Source organism: Cyprinus carpio, chromosome A2 (genome assembly GCF_018340385.1).
Source record: "Cyprinus carpio isolate SPL01 chromosome A2, ASM1834038v1, whole genome shotgun sequence".
Classification (NCBI taxonomy): domain Eukaryota; kingdom Metazoa; phylum Chordata; class Actinopteri; order Cypriniformes; family Cyprinidae; genus Cyprinus; species Cyprinus carpio.
This window is the reverse complement of record NC_056573.1, coordinates 11,811,786-11,834,191: the sequence shown is the minus strand read 5'-3', so window position 1 is coordinate 11,834,191 and position 22,406 is coordinate 11,811,786. Positions and strand designations below refer to the sequence as shown.

General features: G+C 37.5%; 1 protein-coding gene across 1 annotated transcript in view; it reads right to left on the bottom strand.

The window, feature by feature from the left end:
* Window positions 1-22,406, bottom strand: part of LOC109100906 (potassium voltage-gated channel subfamily H member 6-like) — a 51,644-nt gene that overhangs the window by 6,513 nt on the left and 22,725 nt on the right. The window contains exons 6-7 of the mRNA XM_042773117.1: window positions 2,467-2,889; window positions 1,256-1,652 (exon numbers count right to left, since the gene is read on the bottom strand). Of these exons, the coding sequence (XP_042629051.1) occupies window positions 1,256-1,652; window positions 2,467-2,889 (820 nt within the window). The remainder of the gene's footprint in view (window positions 1-1,255; window positions 1,653-2,466; window positions 2,890-22,406) is intronic.

The following is a 22,406-nucleotide window of genomic DNA, read 5'->3' as shown; positions in this document are numbered from 1 at the left end:
CATATCTCGTGTGAATATTTTGCCCCTGGGATCGGCGCCTATGGACCGGAGTAATGGCTGCTGAAATTTTAGCTTTACCATCCCAGGAATAAATTAAATTTTAAAGAGCGGGTCATATGAGTTTTTGAAAAATATTTTGCAGTTCATAACGTAGTTATCCTTAAATGAAAACAATCTGCAAAGTTGTTAATCAAAAAAGTGCATGATAAATAAAGATATTGTCTCTCAAAAGAGAGAGTCGCTACTGAATCGTTCTTAACAAGTCGTAGTTTTTTTAAATCTTTTGCCTGTTACCGGTATACGTCACTAAGTAACAAATTTGCATAATCCACGCCTGCCCGTGAAATACGAACAGAGTCTGATCTGCCCACAAACACTTCTGCTATTAGTGTGTTTACATAATGTTGAGAAGACACTGTGTTCAAGGATACCACAGAAATACAATTCTAACCTTTTGTTGTGTGCATGTCATTTCAGTTGGGGGTTTGATGCCTTGCTCAAGGGTACCTCAGTCGTGGTATTGCCGGCCCCGAGACTCAAACCCACAACCTTAGGGTTAGGAGTCAAACTCTCTAACCACTAGGCCACGACTTCCCCATTAATATGGAAGAGACAAGTGAGTTAGTTAGGCTGGTACGCCTGTGATACTGTTCTGCGTTCTGATTAAAAGTTAAGACAGAATGTCTTTTGTCTGTCATTCTTCAAACATTACAGTAGACATATTTCGGTTTACAAACTGTATTGTTTCATCAGTTAGTCACGTTAGCACTCAGCTAGGGTATCCACCATTATTGTTTTAAGTGTTCACAGTTCAGCAGCTAAACTTTAGCAGTGGGCATGATTTGCTTGCATAAATGTTTTTGTATTATGTCATTATTATAGGAACGGATTGGGGCTCTATATTATTGTTTTATGTAAAGGTGCTTTGTCAACTGGCTCATGAACTCCTCTCTGTGTTAATCAGAGCAGAGTAGGCTTATGGAGGGGAGGCATTTGCTCTGAACTTGCTTGGAACGAATCATTTTGGAATCACTGGCAAATGACTCTAAAATTAAATGTATATTCTAAGAAAATTACAATATTTTCTGACCTTAGATGCATTTAAATCTGTTGTAGGGCACTCCAACACAATATTAGGACACTTTAAAATACCATATGACCTGCTCTTTAAAATGTAATTTTCAATGGACCTTATACAGTAGCACCCAACTGCAGTTCCCAATTTGGAAAAAAAAACATAACAATAAACACTAACCTCCAATGAGCATGACACAGATGGAAAAGATCTTCTCAGAGTTGGTGTTTGGGGAGACATTTCCAAAGCCCACACTGGTGAGGCTGCTGAAGGTGAAGTACAGGGCAGTGACATATTTATCTTTAATAGAGGGTCCTGATGAAGGATTTGTGATATTATACGGCTTCCCCAGCTGTTCACCCAAAGAATTAAGCCAACCGATTCGAGACGGGCCGCTCCTTTCCACATTCCCAATAGCATACCAGATGCAGGCCAGCCAGTGGGCAATTAGTGCAAAGGTGCACATGAGGAGAAAGAGCACCGCGGCTCCATACTCGGAGTAGCGATCAAGTTTGCGAGCCACACGCACTAAACGCAACAGCCGAGCAGTCTTCAGTAGGCCAATCAGAGTCGTTGTCTGTCAATACATGAAAACAAGGAGAACTGAAAAGTTAAGAGATGGTTAGCAAAAGCTATAAAATTTTTATTTACTCACCCTCAGGACATCCTAGACGTAGATGAGTTTATTTCTTCATCGGAACATATTTGAAGATATTTAGCATACATCACTTGCTCACCAATGAAGCACCAACGAATGAATGGGTGCTGTCAGATTGAGAGTCCAAACAGCTTATTAAAAACAACACAATAATCCACACGACTCCAGTCCATCAGCTGATGTCTTGTGAAAAGAAAGCTGTGTTTGTAAGAAACAATTCCATAATCAAGGCATTTTACATTTTAACCGCTGCTTCTGACCAAAATACCAGTCCATAATCCATAATATCGCTTCCAGTGAAAAAAAAAAACCATCCACTGCTGTCATCTCACATCAAAATCCACTGATGTTTTTTAAAACTGTTTTTGCTTGTATACTGTGCTTGATCTGTGCATATTTCTCTCTTGATTCAGGCGATACAACTTTTTTAATAAAGAAAGCAATATTATGGATAGAGGACAGGATTTTAGCCAGAAGCAACAGCTTGAAGGTAAAAATGCTTTGATAGATTTTTTAACAAAGACTCTCTTGGACTTCCATTATTGTGTTGTTTGCTGTTTGTGATGTTCTCATTCTGATGGCACCCATTCACTGCAGAGGATCCAATCAAGAGAAATTAATCAAAATTTTTCCAAATCTGTTTTGATGTAGAAACAAACTTCACCTTAGATGACTTGAGGGTGAGTAAATTTCTATTCCTTTAAAATTCAAAATTACCCATAATTTCACTCACATCTTCTACAGAGCGATAAATAAGCAAGTCGAAAGGAATGGCAGCCACCATGTCAATGAGGAACCAGCCTTTAAAATAGTGGATGGCTATTCGGCTGGGCTGGCTGACCACTTCATCGTTGCTGTTCACGTAGGTTGTACGAAAGTTAATCACAATGTCCACTACGAACATGATATCCACAATGAGGTCCACCACGTTGAGTGGACTGCAAGAGTAGCCACAGCGCTGCATGGCAGCCTCTTCCTCGTCGCTGAGCAGGAACGCAGCTGAATAAGGTGTGAAGATTGCCGTGTAGATGACCAGCAGCAAGATGACCCAGTCCCAGACTGCCTTGAAGGGGCTGTAGTGTAAAATGGTCCATTTGTGGATTCGGGGAGCCTGGAGCTTATACTCAGGAAGGACATCTGCACCTAGAGACAACACCTGAGGAGAAATACATTTCACAATGAGAGGTCTTTTCAGATTATGAGATGAATTATGCAACTGCTGCTGAAAATCTGCATTTTGACAATTAAAATGACATTATATATGATTATTTTTTTGAAAACAAGCTTTAAACCATCAATGAAGATGTCCTGGTCTTGAAAATGAAAAATGAAAAAAGAAAATTAGTTACATTAAAGCTTTCCATGAAAACATTAAGCAGTTGTTTTGTTTTGCATGTTGTTGTTTTTTTATTTTATAAGAATTTTATAATAATAATAAGAATAATAATAAAACTTTTCTTAAGCACCAAATCAGCATATTAGAATGATTTCTGAAGGATCATGTGACACTGAAGACTGGAGTAATGGCTGCTGAAAATTCAGCTTTGCGTCACAGGAATAAATAACATTTTAAAAATATATTCAAACAGTTATTTTAAGCTGTAATAATATTTCCCAATATTACTGTTTTACTGTATTTTATTTGTGTTAAAGACATTATGATCAGTGTCCAAAACTTGGAGGGGATGACTTTCTCATTAAATCTACGGATGGACAAATATTTGCAATACTGGAATAAATGGACTGTTTACAACTTCATGACGTTTATTGAACACTGTATGATCCGACATAGGTGACCAAGTGATTTTACTAGTTCACGAGTTCTGCATGATTTCTCAAAAAAAAAAAAAAGTTTTAAAAATTGCCCATTTCATAGTCTAGCTGATTAAACCCAAAACTGTTCAGTCCATTTTCCATGTTTTTCCAAAGTTTGCTGTAGGACAGAAATATTATCATGTTTCTGACAGGAACTGAGTGGGTCGTAACTCAGTGTGGGTGAAGTAATGAAGCCATGTTTAGTCTCTGAGATATCCACTGAGTACACATTACTGCAGGGAGAACATTAATGCTTTACATTGTAAACACCCTCTTAGGCAGCAAATTTCATCTCATTATTTTCTCCAGGCCCCTGAAGAGGTGAGCAAAGCTTAGTCATTTGCTCAAAGCTCCAGTGAGAGAGTTTTGATTACTCTTACTTGTAATCTGCTGCCTTGATTATACTAATAAAGACACCAACACACAAATAATATTCACATAAGTATTTAAAGTATTCTTCATAGCTCATACTGTAGGTACAAATATACATGTTTAAGTACCTTAAGATTTATTAAATGATGATTGATGATGATTTCCTGTTTTAAGACAGCCCTGAACTTTGTCTACCAAAACCAGTGAGGCAGAATCATTATTCATTTATGGTTATCTAATATTTCTCTTGCTCATTTTGTACCATTAAGATGAAGAAATACATCTGCAGCAAGTGGGAGAAAAAAATGATTTTCTAGATTTAATTTGTTTATGGAAATCAAAGTTAGGCTATTTTTATAATCCAAAGATCCCACTGATGCTTGTACTCACAAAGAACGCCTGCACTAAACAGCTCATAAAATCTAAATCTTAGTTAGCTTCCAGATTAATTATGTTTAATCTATTTTTGTAACTAGGTTAAAAATCTATGAAAAGGCTGGTGTACTTTCCATCCATGACTTGCCTCAGCACTCATTAACTTGTGGAACAGCAAAAAATGGTCAACTGGTAACAACTGACCCTCTAAACTAATAATCTGCATAAGTAAATAAATATTTCAACCTCAGAGTATCTGGCCACTCTTACCTCTCTGCTCTCCTGGCCAAGAATGGGACTTGTCTTGTCCCAAAAGCGGAGACTCTTAGAGCCTTGTTTGCAATGCATGTGTGTCAGAACAAAAGGAGCACAGGACTGGAAGAGCTTGTTCAATGGCTTCAGCACCAAGGTCAGAATTATGATCCACAAATAATATTCTGACCGCAACTGCTCAAGGCTCACGTGGCAGAATCCCTGACTCCTTTAGCATTCCTGGATCTCCTTTTGGATCCAGGACCCTATCACCACCTGATAGCTATAGCTATAGCTCATTCTTGCTGACTTCTGCTCTCTCCATTTAGTGAAGTGAAGTGAAGTGAAGTGAAGTGAAGTGAAGTGACGTGACGTGACATGCAGCCAAGTATGGTGACCATACTCAGAATTCGTGCTCTGCATTTAACCCACACACACTGTGAACACACACCCTGAGCAATGTGCAGCCATTTTATGCTGCGGAGCCCAGACTTTTTGGCATGCCACAGGTGTCATTGGTATAAAAATTATAGCTTGCAGCAATTTTTTCATGTAACAGAGGCAAAAATAAAATCCACTTGTGTTTACATACAGTATAATCAAATATTATATTTCATATCATTTTCAATTACCTACGTCTCCCAAAATTGGAGATAAATATATTTGGCTCCCGTGGCATGACTACACTGTCCTTGCGAATTAGCTGTGTGTGAGTTTGCCAGGGTGAAGGGGTGGGTAGGGGTGGACATGTCAGTCCAAGGCCAATATGAAAAAAAAACAAAGCATAGAAAGAAAAGAGAGAGGACTTGAGGGTGAAAGAACTGGCCTTGGGACTCAAAATAGCCTTCTGGGACGGAACTGCAATGAAGCTCCAACAAACCATAAAAAACTGTTATCCTCACTGGCTCCTTGTTCACTGACTCACCAGACAATTTACAGCTTTGATCTACAGCCAAGACATCTATTTCCTTACAGAGCTCTATGCAGCCATATTTTGGCAAGGAAATCAATGTTTTGACTTTTTGACTATTTCAGAATTCCAGTAGTTTTGATTGCTGAATGTTTTTCAGGCATCCCACTCTATTTAATCAATGAATTTACAAGATGCTTCAAGACATTCATGATTTATTGGAAAAGGATTGGATTGAGAATTACATATTCTCAATCACAATAAAATATTTTTAGAGCCATTTTACGATTTTATTAATATTTGTAACTTTTCCAGCCAGGTCTAGAAATACACCTCACTTGTCCAGTTTATTCAAGACAGTGGGAACTTCTTCAATTTCTTTAAAGAAAAACTGAAAATAGTTGTTGAGAGGGTGAATTAAAAAACAAACAAACAAATATACACAGATTTTTTGCTTTTTTTGCTTATTTAAAAGCTTGTTTGTTTTCCTATTTTAAATCATTTATTTAGTAAGTTTGTAGGGTAAGTCTGATTTGACTTCCCCTATTTAATATATTATTAATTTCTTCCATATTTGATTATATATGGTTAAAAAATAATTAAATTAAATGTGAATTTAGGACTGGAGGGACCAAATGGGTATCACTCTGAGTAATTATAAGGAACAAATCATTTGCAAACTATTAGTTTAAAGTTAATTAATAGTTTATAAACTTTAGTTAATACATTAATAGACTATATACAAATAGTGAGTTCTTCATTCATTATCACTGTAATTAACACAATTATTATTGTTTAATTAGCTCATATGCAGAGCTGGGGTGCGTTTCCCAAATGCATCGTTAGCCAACTATGGTCGCAAGTTTCGTCGTTACCAACGTACTTCAAAAATTCGGTGTTTCCCGAAACCTTAGTTCAAACGAACATTCACAAACTGCGTCGCAAACTTGTGTCGTTGGAACGACAGCTCTTCAGCTGTGGTTAGAGGTATAGTTCGTTGTTAGTTTGCTGTGTCGACGTCGTTGATTGCGCCGCACCTGGGGTGTGTTCTATTCAGAGTTATCGACCCTATGCCCTATTCCTTTCGAAGATTTTACCATCCACTTTGAGTGATTGGGAAGAAAGTTGTGGTGCGTAGATCTTACCTAATTCACCTTTAAACATATATATATATATATATATATATATCACAATATATCACAAATTCAGTTTGAAACTATATAGCAGCATGGTCCTCGCAATTATTCTCCCTTCTAAGTGCCCTCTGAAAGGATTAATCATGCCGATTGGAATGCAGCCTTCATTTCGTTTGTGCAAAGAAAAGGTGAGTTTGTCAAGTGAGCATTTTAAAACATACATAAACGCACATTTCTCAAATAACCATATTGGTAAAACAGTATGTTAGAGGTTTTCACTTATATTAAATGTTAACACTCAAATCACAGTATTTTAAATGAATGTACCCAAATAAAGTAACAAAATGTACCTATAAATAAGTGAGTGATTTTGTTGTTTTTACAGAATTAGAATAAATATTCTCTACAAATGAGTGTGTGTGTGTATATATATATATATATATATATATATATATATATATATATATATATATATATATATATATATATATATATATATATATATAAATATATAAATGCACACACACATACACAGTATATACACTGTTTGCAAAAGTATATTTTATTTTTTTAAGTGTTCATTTAAGTCTGCGGGGCAGGGGGCATATTGGAAAATAACCAAAATATTTAACAGATGTTATGTCAGATTAAACAAATGGTTTAAACTGCAATGGTGGCTGGATGCTGCACAGGTGACAGGAGATATGGGTGAAGAAGATATCCTCTGTCTCCCAGCAGCCAGCTATCACCAAAGCCATGCACTCTCTTCAGCCACCTGGCAAACTGCGTGGCCCACACAAAAGAGTCATGTGTGCATTTTGCCACAATGTCATTGAACATCCCCTTGTGATCACACACTATTTGAACATTTATGGCTGGATAGCCCTTCCTGTAAATGTACAAGGGCTCCTTTACCACAGGATTTGACAATGGGATAAGGGTGCCATCAGTGATGCCAATAACTCTGGAGATGTAGTCAATACTGTTGATTGGCCAGCTGGATTTCTTCAGGAGCTTGGGGGAAATCAAGATGTTCTTCATAAGCTGTAACAGCAAAGGTGTTACTGCTGTCACAGTTTTGCTGACTGAAGATTTGCTGTGCCCCAGGCCATCACCCACCACCTCCATAAAACTTCCAACAGCATAATAATGCAGTGTAGCTAACAACTGAACTTAAGGCGTTGTTTCTTCTTATTGCCCTCTGAAGATGTGAAGCCTGATGTTAGAGGCCCAGGCAGGAGGGGGCCTGATGTTGAAGGCCAAACTGGAGAGGGCCTGATGTTAGAGGCCCAGGGTGACCTCGGGCCTGATGTTGGAGGCCTGAACTTTGAAGGCAAAGGCCTGGTTGATGCACATTTATCTATACCTCAAAGGATCCTTCCAATGCAACAGGCCCCAGGATGGCCAAAACTTTCTCTTCCTCTGTAGTGAGAGGAGGAACTGAATTGATACCCCATCAGTCTTGTTTGCTTCACTCTTACGTGCCGCAGCCCTCCGTTTTTTCACATTTGCGAAGTCCCTCCAATTATTCCTGACTTTTTCTGGGCTTTGTTCATATCCATAGCCAGCATCATTTATTTTTTGAGTGATTGCTGCCCAGATTTTATTTTTGCCAGTATTTGTAATGCAGTATTTTTTCAGCTTTGAAAATAGCTGGCCTTTATTATTTTCCACCTCCTCCAAAAGAACTGTGATTTCATGCTTTGAAAATTGGGGTTTTCGTGTCATTTTCATTAACACATGGCTGAATGGCAAGAAGACTTAAATAGGAAAAATTGAGCAAAATAAGCAACAGGTGTCCACAACACTACATCACAGTTTTTCCAACTGTTTCAACTGTGCTTATGTAGGTCTATCAATATTAAATAAGAAATGGTATTTATATGAAATAGTGAAATTATAGACATTGGGATCAGAAAAGAGCACATTTTTAAATCTGTGTGCGTATATATATATATATAATATATATATATATATATATATTTGTTAATATATATATATATAATATATTTCAGAACAACTGAATGATTTGTTATTACTCGACTCCTACGTAACGTGATTTCAAAAGCGTAATTCGAGTCGAAGAAAAGAGAAAATAAAAGCAAATTACTGTAGGTGGCGGTATGTGCTCATGGCAGCCATTAGATCGAAGAGGAAGAAGAACGACAGCTCAAACCAACGTAGTTTGAATGACGGATCTGCGACACAGGTACCATGGTTTCGGGAAACAGTCGTAGCTAGTTCGTTTCCATAACGATGCATCATACTATGGTGGTTAATCAGCGAGTTACCTAGTTGTACGGCAAAAGCACCCCCGATTACATGTAATCTGGGTAACGTAATCAGATTCCAAAAATTAAGTACTTGTGATTAGATGAAATTGCATTTTAAAATACTTGTAATCAGATTACAGTTACATTTTTATTGATTACATGATTACATATGATTCACACTATAGCAATGTTTTATTAATTTATTAATAATTTTTTCATAACTTATTTAATATTTTAAACGTTGCTTTCTTAATTAGCCTACTGCTTATATACAGTCAGAAAATCTTCCAGTTTTGTGGACATTCACACAAAGACCAGTCACTAGTCAGGTGGCTACACCGCATTTAACCACTGGATTTACAAAAATCATTTCAGGCTTAAGAAATTTTCAACATAGCATCAACTTCTGATGAACTAATTAATTTTTATTTGAATTATCACTCAGTAGGTGTGTATTTTTCTTTTAAACACATTCACATGATTTCTTATTTACATGTAATGCAGGCATTCTTAAACTTTTTTGTCATCTGAACCTCTTTCACCTAATATATTTATTTGAAAATTAATATTTTAATAATTAACTATCACATTTGCATGTTCACGGTTCTCTGACGTTGGTTAATGGTCACATGACATGCAGGTAAATAAATATATATTTTTTTTTTTTTTAGTAAGTGTTTTTTATTTTGATTGATTTTATTTTACATTGATACATTTTACGGTTTAATGATTTAATTAAGTATTAGCTTTTTGTTAAACTCACAAACACCCTGCAGTTCCTTTACAAAGCCCAGTTTGGGAAACCTTGGTGTAATGTAATGTTTAATCTACTTCATGGTGTTAATTACTATGAATGGAAATTACAGTTACATCTCAAAAAATTTGAATATCATGGAAAAGTGCTTTATTTTTTGTAATTTAATTTAAAAAAAGCAAACTTTCTTATGTTCTAGATTCATTGCACACAAACTGAAATATTTCAAGAGTTTTTGTTTTAATTCTGATGGTTATGATTTACAGCTTAGGAAAATTAAAAATTCAGTATCTCAAAAAATTAGAACATTTTCTCAAAGATCAATCAAAAAAAGATTTACAAAACAGAAATGTTCAAGATCTCCAAAGTAGGTTTAATTATGCACACAATACTTCGTTGGGGCTCCTTTTGCACAAATTACTGCTTCAATGCAGCATGGCATGAAGGTGGCACTGCTGAGGTGTTATTGAAGCCCAGGTTGCTTTGATAGCGGCCTTTAGCTCCTCTGTTTTGTTTGTCAGATGTTATTTATCTTTCTCTTCACAATACCCCATAGATTCCCTGTGAGGTTCAGGTCAGGTGAGTTGGTTGGCCAGTCAAGCACAGTAATATCATGGTCAGCAAACCACTTGGAAGTGTTTTTTTGCACTGTAGGTAGGTGCTAAAGTCCTGCTACAAAATGAAATCAGCATCTCCATAAAGCTTGTCAGCAGATGGAAGCATAAAGTGCTCCAAAATCTCCTGGTAGATGGCTGCATTGACTTTGGACTTGATAAAACACAATGAACCAACACCAGCAAACGTCACGACACCCCGAATCATCACTGACTTTGGAAACTTCACACTGGACTTTGGATTCTGTGCCTCTCCAGTCTTCCTCCAGACTCAAGACCTTGATTTCCAAATAAAATGCAAAATTTACTTTCATCTGAAAAGAGGGCTGTGGACCACTAAGCAACAGTCCAGTTCTTTTTCTTCTTGTAGCTGTAGCCCATTTCCTGAAGACGAGGTGACTCTTGATGCACTGAGTCTGGCTTCAGTCCACTCCTTGTGAAGCTCTCCCGAGTTCTTAAATCGGCTTTTCCTGACAATCTTCCCAAGGCTGTGGTCATCCCTGTTGCTTGTGCACCTTTTCCTACCACACTTTTTCCTTCCAATCAACTTTCTATAAATATATTTCGATACAGCACTCTGTGAACAGCCAGCCCTTTCAGCAATGACCTTCTGTGACTCACCCTCCTTGTGTGCAATGAATCTAGAATATAAGAAAGTTTGCTTTTTTGAATTAAATTACAAAAAATAAAGAACTTTTTAATTCCTTTGTATGCGCAAGCATACTTGGCAATACTCATTATAATGTGTGTGCATATATATATATAAAAACCTTGATCTTTCTCTAACCTTTGCTCTTGTTGACAAAACATTCACCTGTGCTATACCCATCCTCCCTTGTGCATTGTTTCAGGCTTATACATACTTCAAGGTATGATCTCCTTCAACTTTCCTGATCTCCTACCTAGCACCAGCTGTCCACCAATGTCATGACATGAAAAGCTCACACAGAAAGACCCTCCATTAAAAGACAATTACTGAGGTTCATAATAATCTCCCTCAAGTCAATTAACAAAGCAACCAGCCGATATGAAGCTCCAGAGCTTCCTGATCTGACTGTGAAGAAACGTCACAGATAGAAGGTTTAGATGTACTGAACTGAATTAGGCTGCGAGAGAGCTGTCATTTGAAACATATAAGTTAATCTCACAGGGAAGCAGTCAGAAATTGCAACCATCGATCAAGGAAGCGCTACAGCCCATAGGGCACTGCCATTTGCAGTGAGTGATTGTCCCAGTGCCTCACAGATGGTGGTGTGGCAGTCAAGGGCATCCTTGTGTTGAGATGAATGTGGGGTGCTTGACCGGACTGTTGTGACTCTGGTGAGCAGAGCCCAGTTCTGACACCACAACACCAATCTTACACGCGGCCAACATGAGGCTCTGGGCAGAGACAAATGCCATGTCATGCATTTTCATCACATTAAACACAGGAACAGGCATTTGTAACCATTTACAGGGAATAGTTCACCCCAAAATGAAATTCTAGATACATTTACTAACCCTCATGTTGACTATTATTTTTGGGTGCTCTCAAGTGCTCAAGGAAATAATAATGTGAAATAATTCAGTCATTTAAGAAAGCAAAATTGTAACCCTGTTTTCCTTCCTATGAAATTACTACAGCGAATATTGAAAGGTTAACATTCAAGTTTTGTTAACCTTCAAGTTTCAAATTTGTAAGAACGATAATGATGGGAATTCTTTTATTTACACTGTCCCAGGATACCTGCAGTAATTCCTGAAATAATGCTTACACTGACAATGCAATCAATTCTGAAACGACACCATTCTAGGAGCAGCTGTTTACACCATCTGACTTCACTCCAGTCATTAGATACCATTAGATTATGATTGATTTAAAAGTCAATGTTTCCTTTTACTTTAAATTTACAGAACATTACCAAATTCCAAAGAATTCAGCTAATTATAGTCTGAGTTTACCTATATCTCAAAGTGAAATACAATACCGTTTAAATGTTTGGGGTCAGCAAGAAGTTTTTTTTTTTTTTTTTGAAAGAAGTCTCTTATGTTCACCAAAGCTGCATTTATTTGAATAAAAATACAATTAAAAATAGTACTAAATAATTGTATTTAGTGAATAATAGTAAAAAATAATACTGTGAAATGTCATTAAAATTTAAAATACTGTAGCTGTTTTCTGTTTTAATATATTTAAAAATTTAACTTATTCCTGTGTAAGCAAAGCTGAATTTTCAGCAGCCATTACATAAAGTCTTCAGTGTCACATGATCCTTTAGAAATCATTTGATTATGCTGATTTGGTGCTCAGGATCATTTCTTAATATAATGCATTGAAAACAGTTGTACTGTTTGATGGTTATTTTCAAGATTTTTTGATGAATATAATTTTTGATGAATAGGATTTTTTTTTTAATGAATAGAAAAAGAATAACATTTATTGAAATAGAAATCTTCTAACTATATTATAATAATATTTACTATCAATTTTCTATCAATTGCTGAATGAAAGTATTTATAAAAAAAAAAATAAAAAAAGGAAATAATTAATTCTTTCTGACCCCAGACCTTTGCACAGCAGTGTAGATCAAGTGGTAAAAACAAAGCGTAGTTTCCTTGTGAACTCACCTCTTGTGCGACAATACTAGAGATACGAACAGCCCTCTTGACCCGTGTGTTTTTCTGCTCATTGCTCCCTTGCGCCCCCTCCTGAGGAATGCTGCCTCTGGCACTAAAGGACATAGTTCTGCTCCATACAGATAGCTGCCTAAAGTCCACTGTTCATCTCACATTCTGGTCACAGGAACAGCCAACACTGGTGGATCGCTTCGGTTTAGTCAGTCTGAAGGCTTCTCTTTCAGAGTATATCGCTTAAATGGCTTCCAGTAAAAGTCTGATTGGCCTTTAAATTTCACTCACTTTTTTCCATCCCTTAAAATTGGAAAGTAAACCATCCAGGCTTTAAAGTGCTACTGCTGCTCAATACCTTTCCAAAATGTTTCAATCACTCCAAACAAATCAGCACAACACAAATAAACTGTCCATCTTCACATTAGTTTCTCACACAAAAATCAGAAAACAGAATACGAGTCTGAACAGGTCCATCGTCACGCTGTCAGGGCAGCTGTTCCACTTTTTACAAGCTTTGCCTTTTAAAGAGCGTAAACTGCCTGTGGTATCCCTCTCCATCCCTCCCTCGCTTTCAGAAACACTGTGTTTGTGTGTTCCTCTCGCTCTCTCTCTTCTCTGTGCAATCCCACTTGGGAAGAGATGTAATTGCAGCTGGCTGTCTGATCCACCTCCTCGCGCTCAGTAGCCCAGCTGCAGGGCTTGATGGATATCCTCTGTTCCCTTGATAAACACATACATGCTTAAAAAGAAAAATTCTCTATGTACTTAGCTCCCAGGCATGTTACAGACCCTCACCTCTAACTCACTTCTCTTATGATAATTTTCACCCACATTAGGTTTAAACATACTTAAATTACATGTCTGAAATTAAAGCCAAGCCAGTGTCTGCCGTTAATAACCACTTTCTACCAAACATGGGTCATTGCTTACATATACTGTACAGATCTGTATACTTATTCTCAATTAATAGATCGGTAACACTTTACAATAAGCTTCAGTTTGTTAACATCAGGTATCAGGAACTGACAATAAACAACATTTTTACAGCATTTATTAATCAAGGTTAATGATAATATATTGATGATTAATATTAATATTACTATACTATTGTTCATTGTTAATTAATGATCATTCATAATACATTAATTTATACAAGTGTTAAAAATGTATTAATACAAACCCGATTCCAAAAAAGTTGGGACACTGTACAAATTGTGAATCAAAACGGAATGCAATGATGTGGAAGTTTCAAATTTCAATATTTTATTCAGAATACAACACAGATGACATATCTAATGTTTAAACTGAGAAAATGTATCATTTTAAGGGAAAAAATAATTTGATTTTAAATTTCATGGCATCAACACATCTCAAAAAAGTTGGGACAAGGCCATGTTTAACACTGTGTGGCATCCCCTCTTCTTTTTAAAACAGTCTGCAAATGTCTGGGGACTGAGGAGACAAATTGCTCAAGTTTAGGAATAGGAATGTTGTCCCATTCTTGTCTAATACAGGCTTCTAGTTGCTCAACTGTCTTAGGTCTTCTGTGTCGCATCTTCCTCTTTATGATGCGCCAAATGTTTTCTATGGGTGAAAGATCTGGACTGCAGGCTGGCCATTTCAGTACGCGGATCCTTCTTCTACGCAGCCATGATGTTGTAATTGATGCAGTATGTGGTCTGGCAATGTCATGTTGGAAAATGCAAGGTCTTCCCTGAAAGAGACGACGTCTGGATGAGAGCATATGTTGTTCTAGAACTTGGATATACCTTTCAGCATTGATGGTGCCTTTCCAGATGTGTAATCTGCCCATGCCACACGCACTCATGCAACCCCATACCATCAGAGATGCAGGCTTCTGAACTGAGCGCTGATAACAACTTGGGTTGTCCTTGTCCTCTTTAGTCCGGATGACATGGCATCCCAGTTTTCCAAAAAGAACTTCAAATTGTGATTTGTCTGACCACAGAACAGTTTTCCACTTTGCCACAGTCCATTTTAAATGAGCCTTGGCCCAGAGAAAACGCCTCCGCTTCTGGATCATGTTTAGATATGGCTTCTTTTTTGACCTATAGCGTTTTAGCTGGAAACGGCGAATGGCACGGTGGATTGTGTTAAACGACAGTGTTTTCTGGAAGTATTCCTGAGCCCATGTTGTGATTTCCATTACAGTAGCATTCCTGTATGTGATGCAGTGCCGTCTAAGGGCCCGAAGATCACAGGCATCCAGTATGGTTTTTCCGGCCCTGACCCATACGCACAGAGATTGTTCCAGATTCTCTGAATCTTTGGATGATATTATGCACTGTAGATGATGATAACTTTAAACTCTTTGCAATTTTTCTCTGAGAAACTCCTTTCTGATATTGCTCCACTATTTTTCATCGCAGTATTGGGGGAATTGGTGATCCTCTGGCCATCTTGACTTCTGAGAGACACTGCCACTATGAGAGGCTCTTTTTATACCCAATCATGTTGCCAATTGACCAAATAAGTTGGAAATTGGTCCTCCAGCTGTTCCTTATATGTACATTTAACTTTTCCGGCCTCATTGCTACCTGTCCCAACTTTTTTGGAATGTGAAGCTTACATGAAATCCAAAATGAGCCAATATTTGGCATGACATTTCAAAATGTCTCACTTTCAACATTTGATATGTTATCTGTATTCTATTGTGAATAAAACATAAGTTTATGAGATTTGTAAATTATTCCATTCCTTTTTTACTCACAATTTGTACAGTGTCCCAACTTTTTTGGAATCGGGTTTGTAAACACTACTGTTCTAATTTTGAGTTTGGTAAGATATTTAAAGGTTTTTAATGTAATTTATGAATTTATGATATGAATTTAGGATTAGAATTTTCAACAATCATTCAGTGTCACGTGATCCTTCAAAAATTATTATAATATGCTAATTTGCTGCTCAAAAAACATTTCTTATTATTAATCATGTTGAAAACAGCTGTGCTGCTTAATATTTTTGTGGAAACTACAAAATATTTTTTTCAGGATTCTTGAATAGAAAGGTCCAAAGAGAAACTTTAGTCTGAAATAGAAATCTTGTAACATTATAAAATCACTACTTATGATCAATTGAATTTGTACTTGTTGAATAAAAGTGAATGTCTTTAAAAAAACATACTTACCCCAAACGTTTGAAGAGTATGTGTATGAAAAAATTTACATTACTGTTGCAACATTCATTAAGGTAGGTTATTGTTCATTGTTAGTTAATGACACCAAATTCATTAGCTAACTGAATCCGATTGTGAAGCATTACCAAAATACATTACTAAGCACTTGTTGCCAAACAACAATTAAAAACAAAGACCCAAACACTTCTAAATGCATCTCTAACCATTCACTTATTTTTGGGGATGTGCTGGTTAGTATTTACTATGAAATCAATCGATCTGTAGGTCATGTGTTTACTCGAAATGCACCCTGACAACATAATTACTTGCCCATGACTGACATTATGCATGTTAAGTCACCTTTCACATGACAACAAAGATCCCACTTCCTCTCTAATGGCTGAGAGCCATTTGATTTAATCAATAATAATCCTGCATATGAGACATGATGGAAAAATAGCTATATATAAAATAATACAAAGACATCAAAGGAAAAGGCGACAGAATGCTCTGTATGTTTTCTGTGTGATGGCGACTAACTCCTGTCATTAAAGTGAGCAAGTAAAAAGACCTCTCTGAATTCACTACCACATTAGACTGGTTTAAATGTGACTCAACATGTTTTCTCTCTGAAGGCCTTATATTAAGTGTGACAGACACTAAGGTCACTGAGCTGATTGAAAAAATGTTAAACCTGGACAAAACTAAGAAATAATTTTATCATGCAACTAAAACAAACAATACTCCATATCAGTTGGAATTTCTCATGCTCCCAGAATAATGCCTAATCACATCATACTTGGGTTTATGAGTAAAGACAGAAAAGAAGAGCAGGCTGTTGTGACGATAAACAGTATATTAAAATAAAAATACCTGAGTATTCTGAAGGAATGATAAATTATTCAAATTTCAAGTCTCCCACAAACAGTTCTTTGTGAAGAAATGGTGTTCAAGACTTTTTATTATGTCACAGTCTTTGTGAATTTACTATCCACGCTGAATTATTCAATTTATTCCAGGGAATTTTGGCATTATTTTCAATATACTGTATAAAAATTTTGAATTTTAAAGGGGTCATGAAATGAGAAACCAAATTTGCCTTGATCTTTTGGAATATAAGAGGTCTTTGTACCATTAAAACGTCCTGCAAGTTTCATAGCTTAAGACGTCCTCCCCATTATAAACGAGCCATTTATTTAATCAAGCTCTAAATACAGCTCGTTCTGGATCCATGATAAGAAGTGACGTCACGGTGCGAAGTGAGACGTTCCAACCATTTGCATATGACCGCCTCCAGCACAAGACAACTACGCTCATTTCGTATCGTTGTCGTGCCGCGCGCCTCACAAGTGTTCAGTCGAAGGACAGCGAGTGGGTCTGTGTACAGGAAAACTACAATGCCACGCAGTATGGCGTTATTTCCCTGTCAAATGTTGAGAGCGCATTATTGTAGCGCGAAAGTACATTAATATAATGTGCGGAGCGCGAATCTCTCTGCTCGCGTGCGGGAACTGGGCGCGCGCTCTCAGATACACGTTGCTCTTGTAAGAATTTTCTCTGGGCTCGCTCAGAGAGTATACCTGCACTTAAAACCCTGTTCAGTGCAATCGGGAATCTCTCCTCTTCGCTTAAAGTAAGCGCGTATGTGCTTAGACTGTGTCCCGTGCGTTCGCGCATGGCCAAGTACTCTTCTCTTCGAACTCTTTCTCTTTGCTCTTGGCATAAACGCTGTAAAAAACGGCAACAACCAATCAGAAATAGGCTTCTACTACTGACCAATGAAAACGCGACATCGTACATGGAATCACCCGCTACTAAACAGTTACGCTCAATCCGCAAATGTTCTGGCTGGGGGGCGTTAATAATTGATCCATAGGCACTGTCGTTAGCCAATCATAACAGTGGGCGTTAACACTGAACTCTTAAAGGAGAAACAACCCAAAAACAGACTGTTTGAATCAAAGGATGAGAAACAGGGTGGGAAAATGTCATAATTCACTACATTTTAAAAGTTTTTTTTACAAAAAACTATAGTAATACTATAATTGCACCTAGGGGACCATAATAATAAAATAAAAAAACCCATGTCATGACCCCTTTAAAGTGCTGGTGTTTCGATGTCAGACTTTTGTGTCAATGCCTGCTCTCATACTGTCTATATCTTCTTTCAACTTTCAATGTCTAATTCTATCTAAAAGTCTCTAATTTATTTAGCACTTCAAAGGAATAGTTCAACAAAAAATTACAATTTGCTGAAAATTTACTCATCCTCAGGCCATCCAAGATGTAGATGATTTTTTTCTTCATTAGAACAGATAAGCAGAAATTTAACATTACATCAACTTGTACTTGAGTCATCATTACTTGTGGATTATTGTGATGTTTTTATCAGCTGTTTGGACTCTCATTCTGACAGCACTCATTCACTGCAGATGATCCTTTTGTGAGGAAGTGATGCACTGCTAAATTTCTCCAAATCTGTTCCAATTTAGAAATAAATTCATTTCTATCTTGATTGGCTTAAGGTGAAATATTCCATTAATGTCTTTTTAATAAGACATCCAGAACTCCTACATTTGCACAGATGTTCCATGCTGACAACCATTTAAAAACTGGTTAATCATAGTTATTGAACACCCATACAGGTTTCGCTGCATGTTTACTGTTAAAATAATACAAACTCGCTGATACTGTTGGGAGATAATTTAAAGATGAACAACATGTCTAAAGGCACTGAATAGTCAGTGTTTTAAACCTGCTCAGACACAAATTTGAACTGACCTTGCTCGAGATATTCATAGCTAAAGGCACATTTCATGATGACTAATGACAAACAGTGAACATCCATCACAATCTATTATGGAATGGGGCACTATTCAGATAATTTTGGTGAAACAATCAAATAATTGCCTCTACAAGGGAACTCTGCATCCTTTCTACAAAACTGCAAAGATGAACACTACTTTGTGAAGTCCCTGTAGCTTGGTCTGGAAAAGACTGTTAATTGAAAAATAACTAACTTTGTGACAATTGGTATTTTACTTCATTTCTTTATGAGTTTATATTACAATTGTAATTTACCATTGCCAAGAGTCCTTTAATGTAGTTTTGCAAACAAATGGAGTTTCTCGATCCAGTCCAGTGTCATCCAGATGATAAAGACTGCAGAAACCGCAAAATAAGTTCATTGCAGAGACCGCAAAATAAGTACCACAAAAGGATGTTAACATTACAGCACCCAGAGGGCAAAAACACTCAAGGTGTAATGCCTTCAATTTGATAATTAGGTGCATTAGTGCATTTATTAAAAAAATAAAATAAAATCACCATTCAGAACCATATTAGCGGCAAAAAGATGATAGTACTAACAAAAGCATATGTCTCTCCAGTACACAAACGGAGACTGGAACGTCGTTCAAGTAAGATAATGCTGAGGCTGACATAAAATATGTTTCCTCTGTATTTTAATTATATGTCCCATAAGCTATATTTGTGCTCTCATTTATTATCATTGTGCTCTGTGATGGTGTATTCAAGTTCATAGTCTGTTATAACCAGGAAGTCAAAAACAATGAAAATGCAATATCAATGGATTTGTTTCTCCTTTTCCTCAAGTTTCCAAGTACCTTACAGTCACAGTGTCAGGATCATCAGTCACTTACCCATCACCTCACCAGTCACTATGCCTGTCACTTCTGCGCACTACATTTCCCAGAATCCCTCCTGGCTCACTCCTGCTCACATTTCACAATCACCATGTGTATGTGGACAACATTCGGATACAGGTCGCATGTTAATGCCAAGTTTAAACGCTGCCTACCATTAGCCTCATCAGTCTGCTTTATAAGCCAGCACCAAACACACACACATTGTCTGGTCTCTTCTTTGCATAGGACTGCTTTCACCAGTGTGGTTTGTGACTAAGACTTCTTACACTGAGATAATACTACTCACCTTTGTTGTCCACTACTGTGCATCAACTTAACTGGATACCTACCCATGTTATTTACCTGCTACGAATCTCTCTCAGTCATCATCTGCTTCCATCTTCTGTGATCTGGTGCTGATCCCCTCCTCACCTGACTGTTATTATCAAGTTTATGTTGGACTCTTGCATTCTGAACAATCACTCACCTGCTTCACTGCTTGTCTTCTGGTTCTACCAATAAAGTCTGTTTGAGTTAACAACATTTACCTGTGTTGATCCTCCTGTTTGCTGACAGAAGACCAGACCCATTCCAACAACATCCATGGACATCCTATCCTCTAACCCTGTGAATTTGCTCCTCTTCATTTCCCAATATGGCCTTCCAATTAAGGATTGTCTAGGAATTTCTTGATCTTTCCTATAGGGTCCCATAGAGTGATACCCCGAAGACAATCTTCTGGTGCAGGTTGGACGATGATCTGTATCCACAGATACTGACTTCAGCTACCACCTGTTCACTAAAGCACTATCTTGTTTATGAACTGTGGCTAAGTGGCTCGTCCATCACTGCTGGTGAGGTTAACGACTGCCCTGTGGATTAAACCGTAAGCCCCATGTCTCCTGTCACTGCTGTGACGGCTTTCAATATAATCACAGCAAGTGCTTCCATATTCCCTTCGGCGAGAGGCTATCTCAAACAGTGCAGACCTGGTGGCAAAGCTTGCGAATCCACGTATCGTGTCCATCAGGGCGTCTCTGAAGACGAATTCAACCCTGTGGTGCTCATGTCCAGAATCCATACCCAATCAACAATTATGAATCTGTTCCTGTGAATAAAAGTCCCAAATCTATTCCTGAAAGAGTAGTCTACAAGGTCATTCCTGAAGTTCTTGTTTGCCATTGTGTAGCCACAGATGCAACTTCATGGTCTCTCAGCTGGCCCTCCCACTGGACTCAAACCAGCTTGCATTCCAGACAGTCTGCCTGAGACCTTCAGTTCCACGATGGGGACCTCATGCCCTGCCAGCTACACCTGCTCCGCCCTGGCGGTCGTCGATCTTGACAGCCCTACCCGGGCTCCCTGCTCCACCGGATCCACCATGGAGGTTCTCAAATCTGCCTGTTCTTCTGAAGGAGTCTTCCATCCCATCTGCTCCGTTATGGCCTCCTGAACTAACTCCTCCACCATGGTCCCAGAATCCCTCCTGGCTCAAATTCCACATTCACCTCACCCATCTACCATTAGCGACATCAGCTTGTCTTTATAAGCCAGCACCAAACAAGCACGCATTGTCTGATCTCTTCTTTGCATAGGACTGCTTTCACCAGTGTGGTTTGTGACTAAGACTTCTTACACTGAGATAATACTACTCCTATGTTTTCCACTACTGTGTATCAACTTAACTGGCTACCTACCCATGCTATTTAACTGCTACGAATCTCTCTCTATCATTATCTGCTTCCATCTTCTGTGACCTGGTGCTGATCCCCTCCTCACCTGTAATACAAAGAAAGTTAAGACTGCATTCTGAACAATCACTCACCTGCTTCACTTCTTGTCTTCTGGTTCTACCAATGAAGTGTTTGAGTTAATGACATTTACCTGGGTTGATCCTCCTGTTTGCTGACAGTGTATTTGCTCTGAATGCTTGAATGCAGATATCCACAATAATACATGAAAAATTTCTTAAATATAGTTTAGTCAAGGTGGAAGGATAATTGATAGCAGTATCTACAATAATTAATAAAAAAGAAAATTGATAAATTATGCCCCTTAAGCGCAGCATAAATTCCATAGTAAGGTTTTTTTTCTACCATCAATGCAAGAACCATCAAAACATTAATAATTTTTGCAAGCAGCCTGGCCCCAGCCATTGTTTTAAGTACAGGCCTAAAAAAAAAACATGAAAAAGATAGGTGGGAGAGCAGCCATATAAACCTCAGTGTTTAAACACATCTGGGACACCATTTCACCATTTGAACTGATTCAGTCAAAAAAAATATATAAAAGGTCAGTAATGCATTTCTCACAGGAAATGCTTTTACCTGTCTGGTTTCCACAGCAGAATCTACAGTAACAAATGGAGATAACCATGAACTAACACTTTTGAGTAACTAAAACATCATACTCTGCTTTTTTTTTAAGTATCAAGGTGAGAGAGTTCTAAAAACTAAATCCTCTCTTAGAACATTTCAGAGCTAGTTACTGATCACTGCACAAACTCACTGTGCATCCCACACAAGCTGATCAATGCAGCATGTAATCATCTGCCATTGTCTACCTAGTTAGGGATATGTCAAGAGCCTGAGATAAAAATAGAATGTGCTTAAAATACGCTGCATTTCTGCCTTTCAATTTGACTATCTATGAAAATGTATTTTACTGTACATAGAGCACACTTTCAAGTTTGGGGTTACAATATAAGATAAATGTTTTCTATTGCAATGTACTTTAAAACCTAACCTATTCCTGTGATGGTAAAGCTGACTTACTCCAG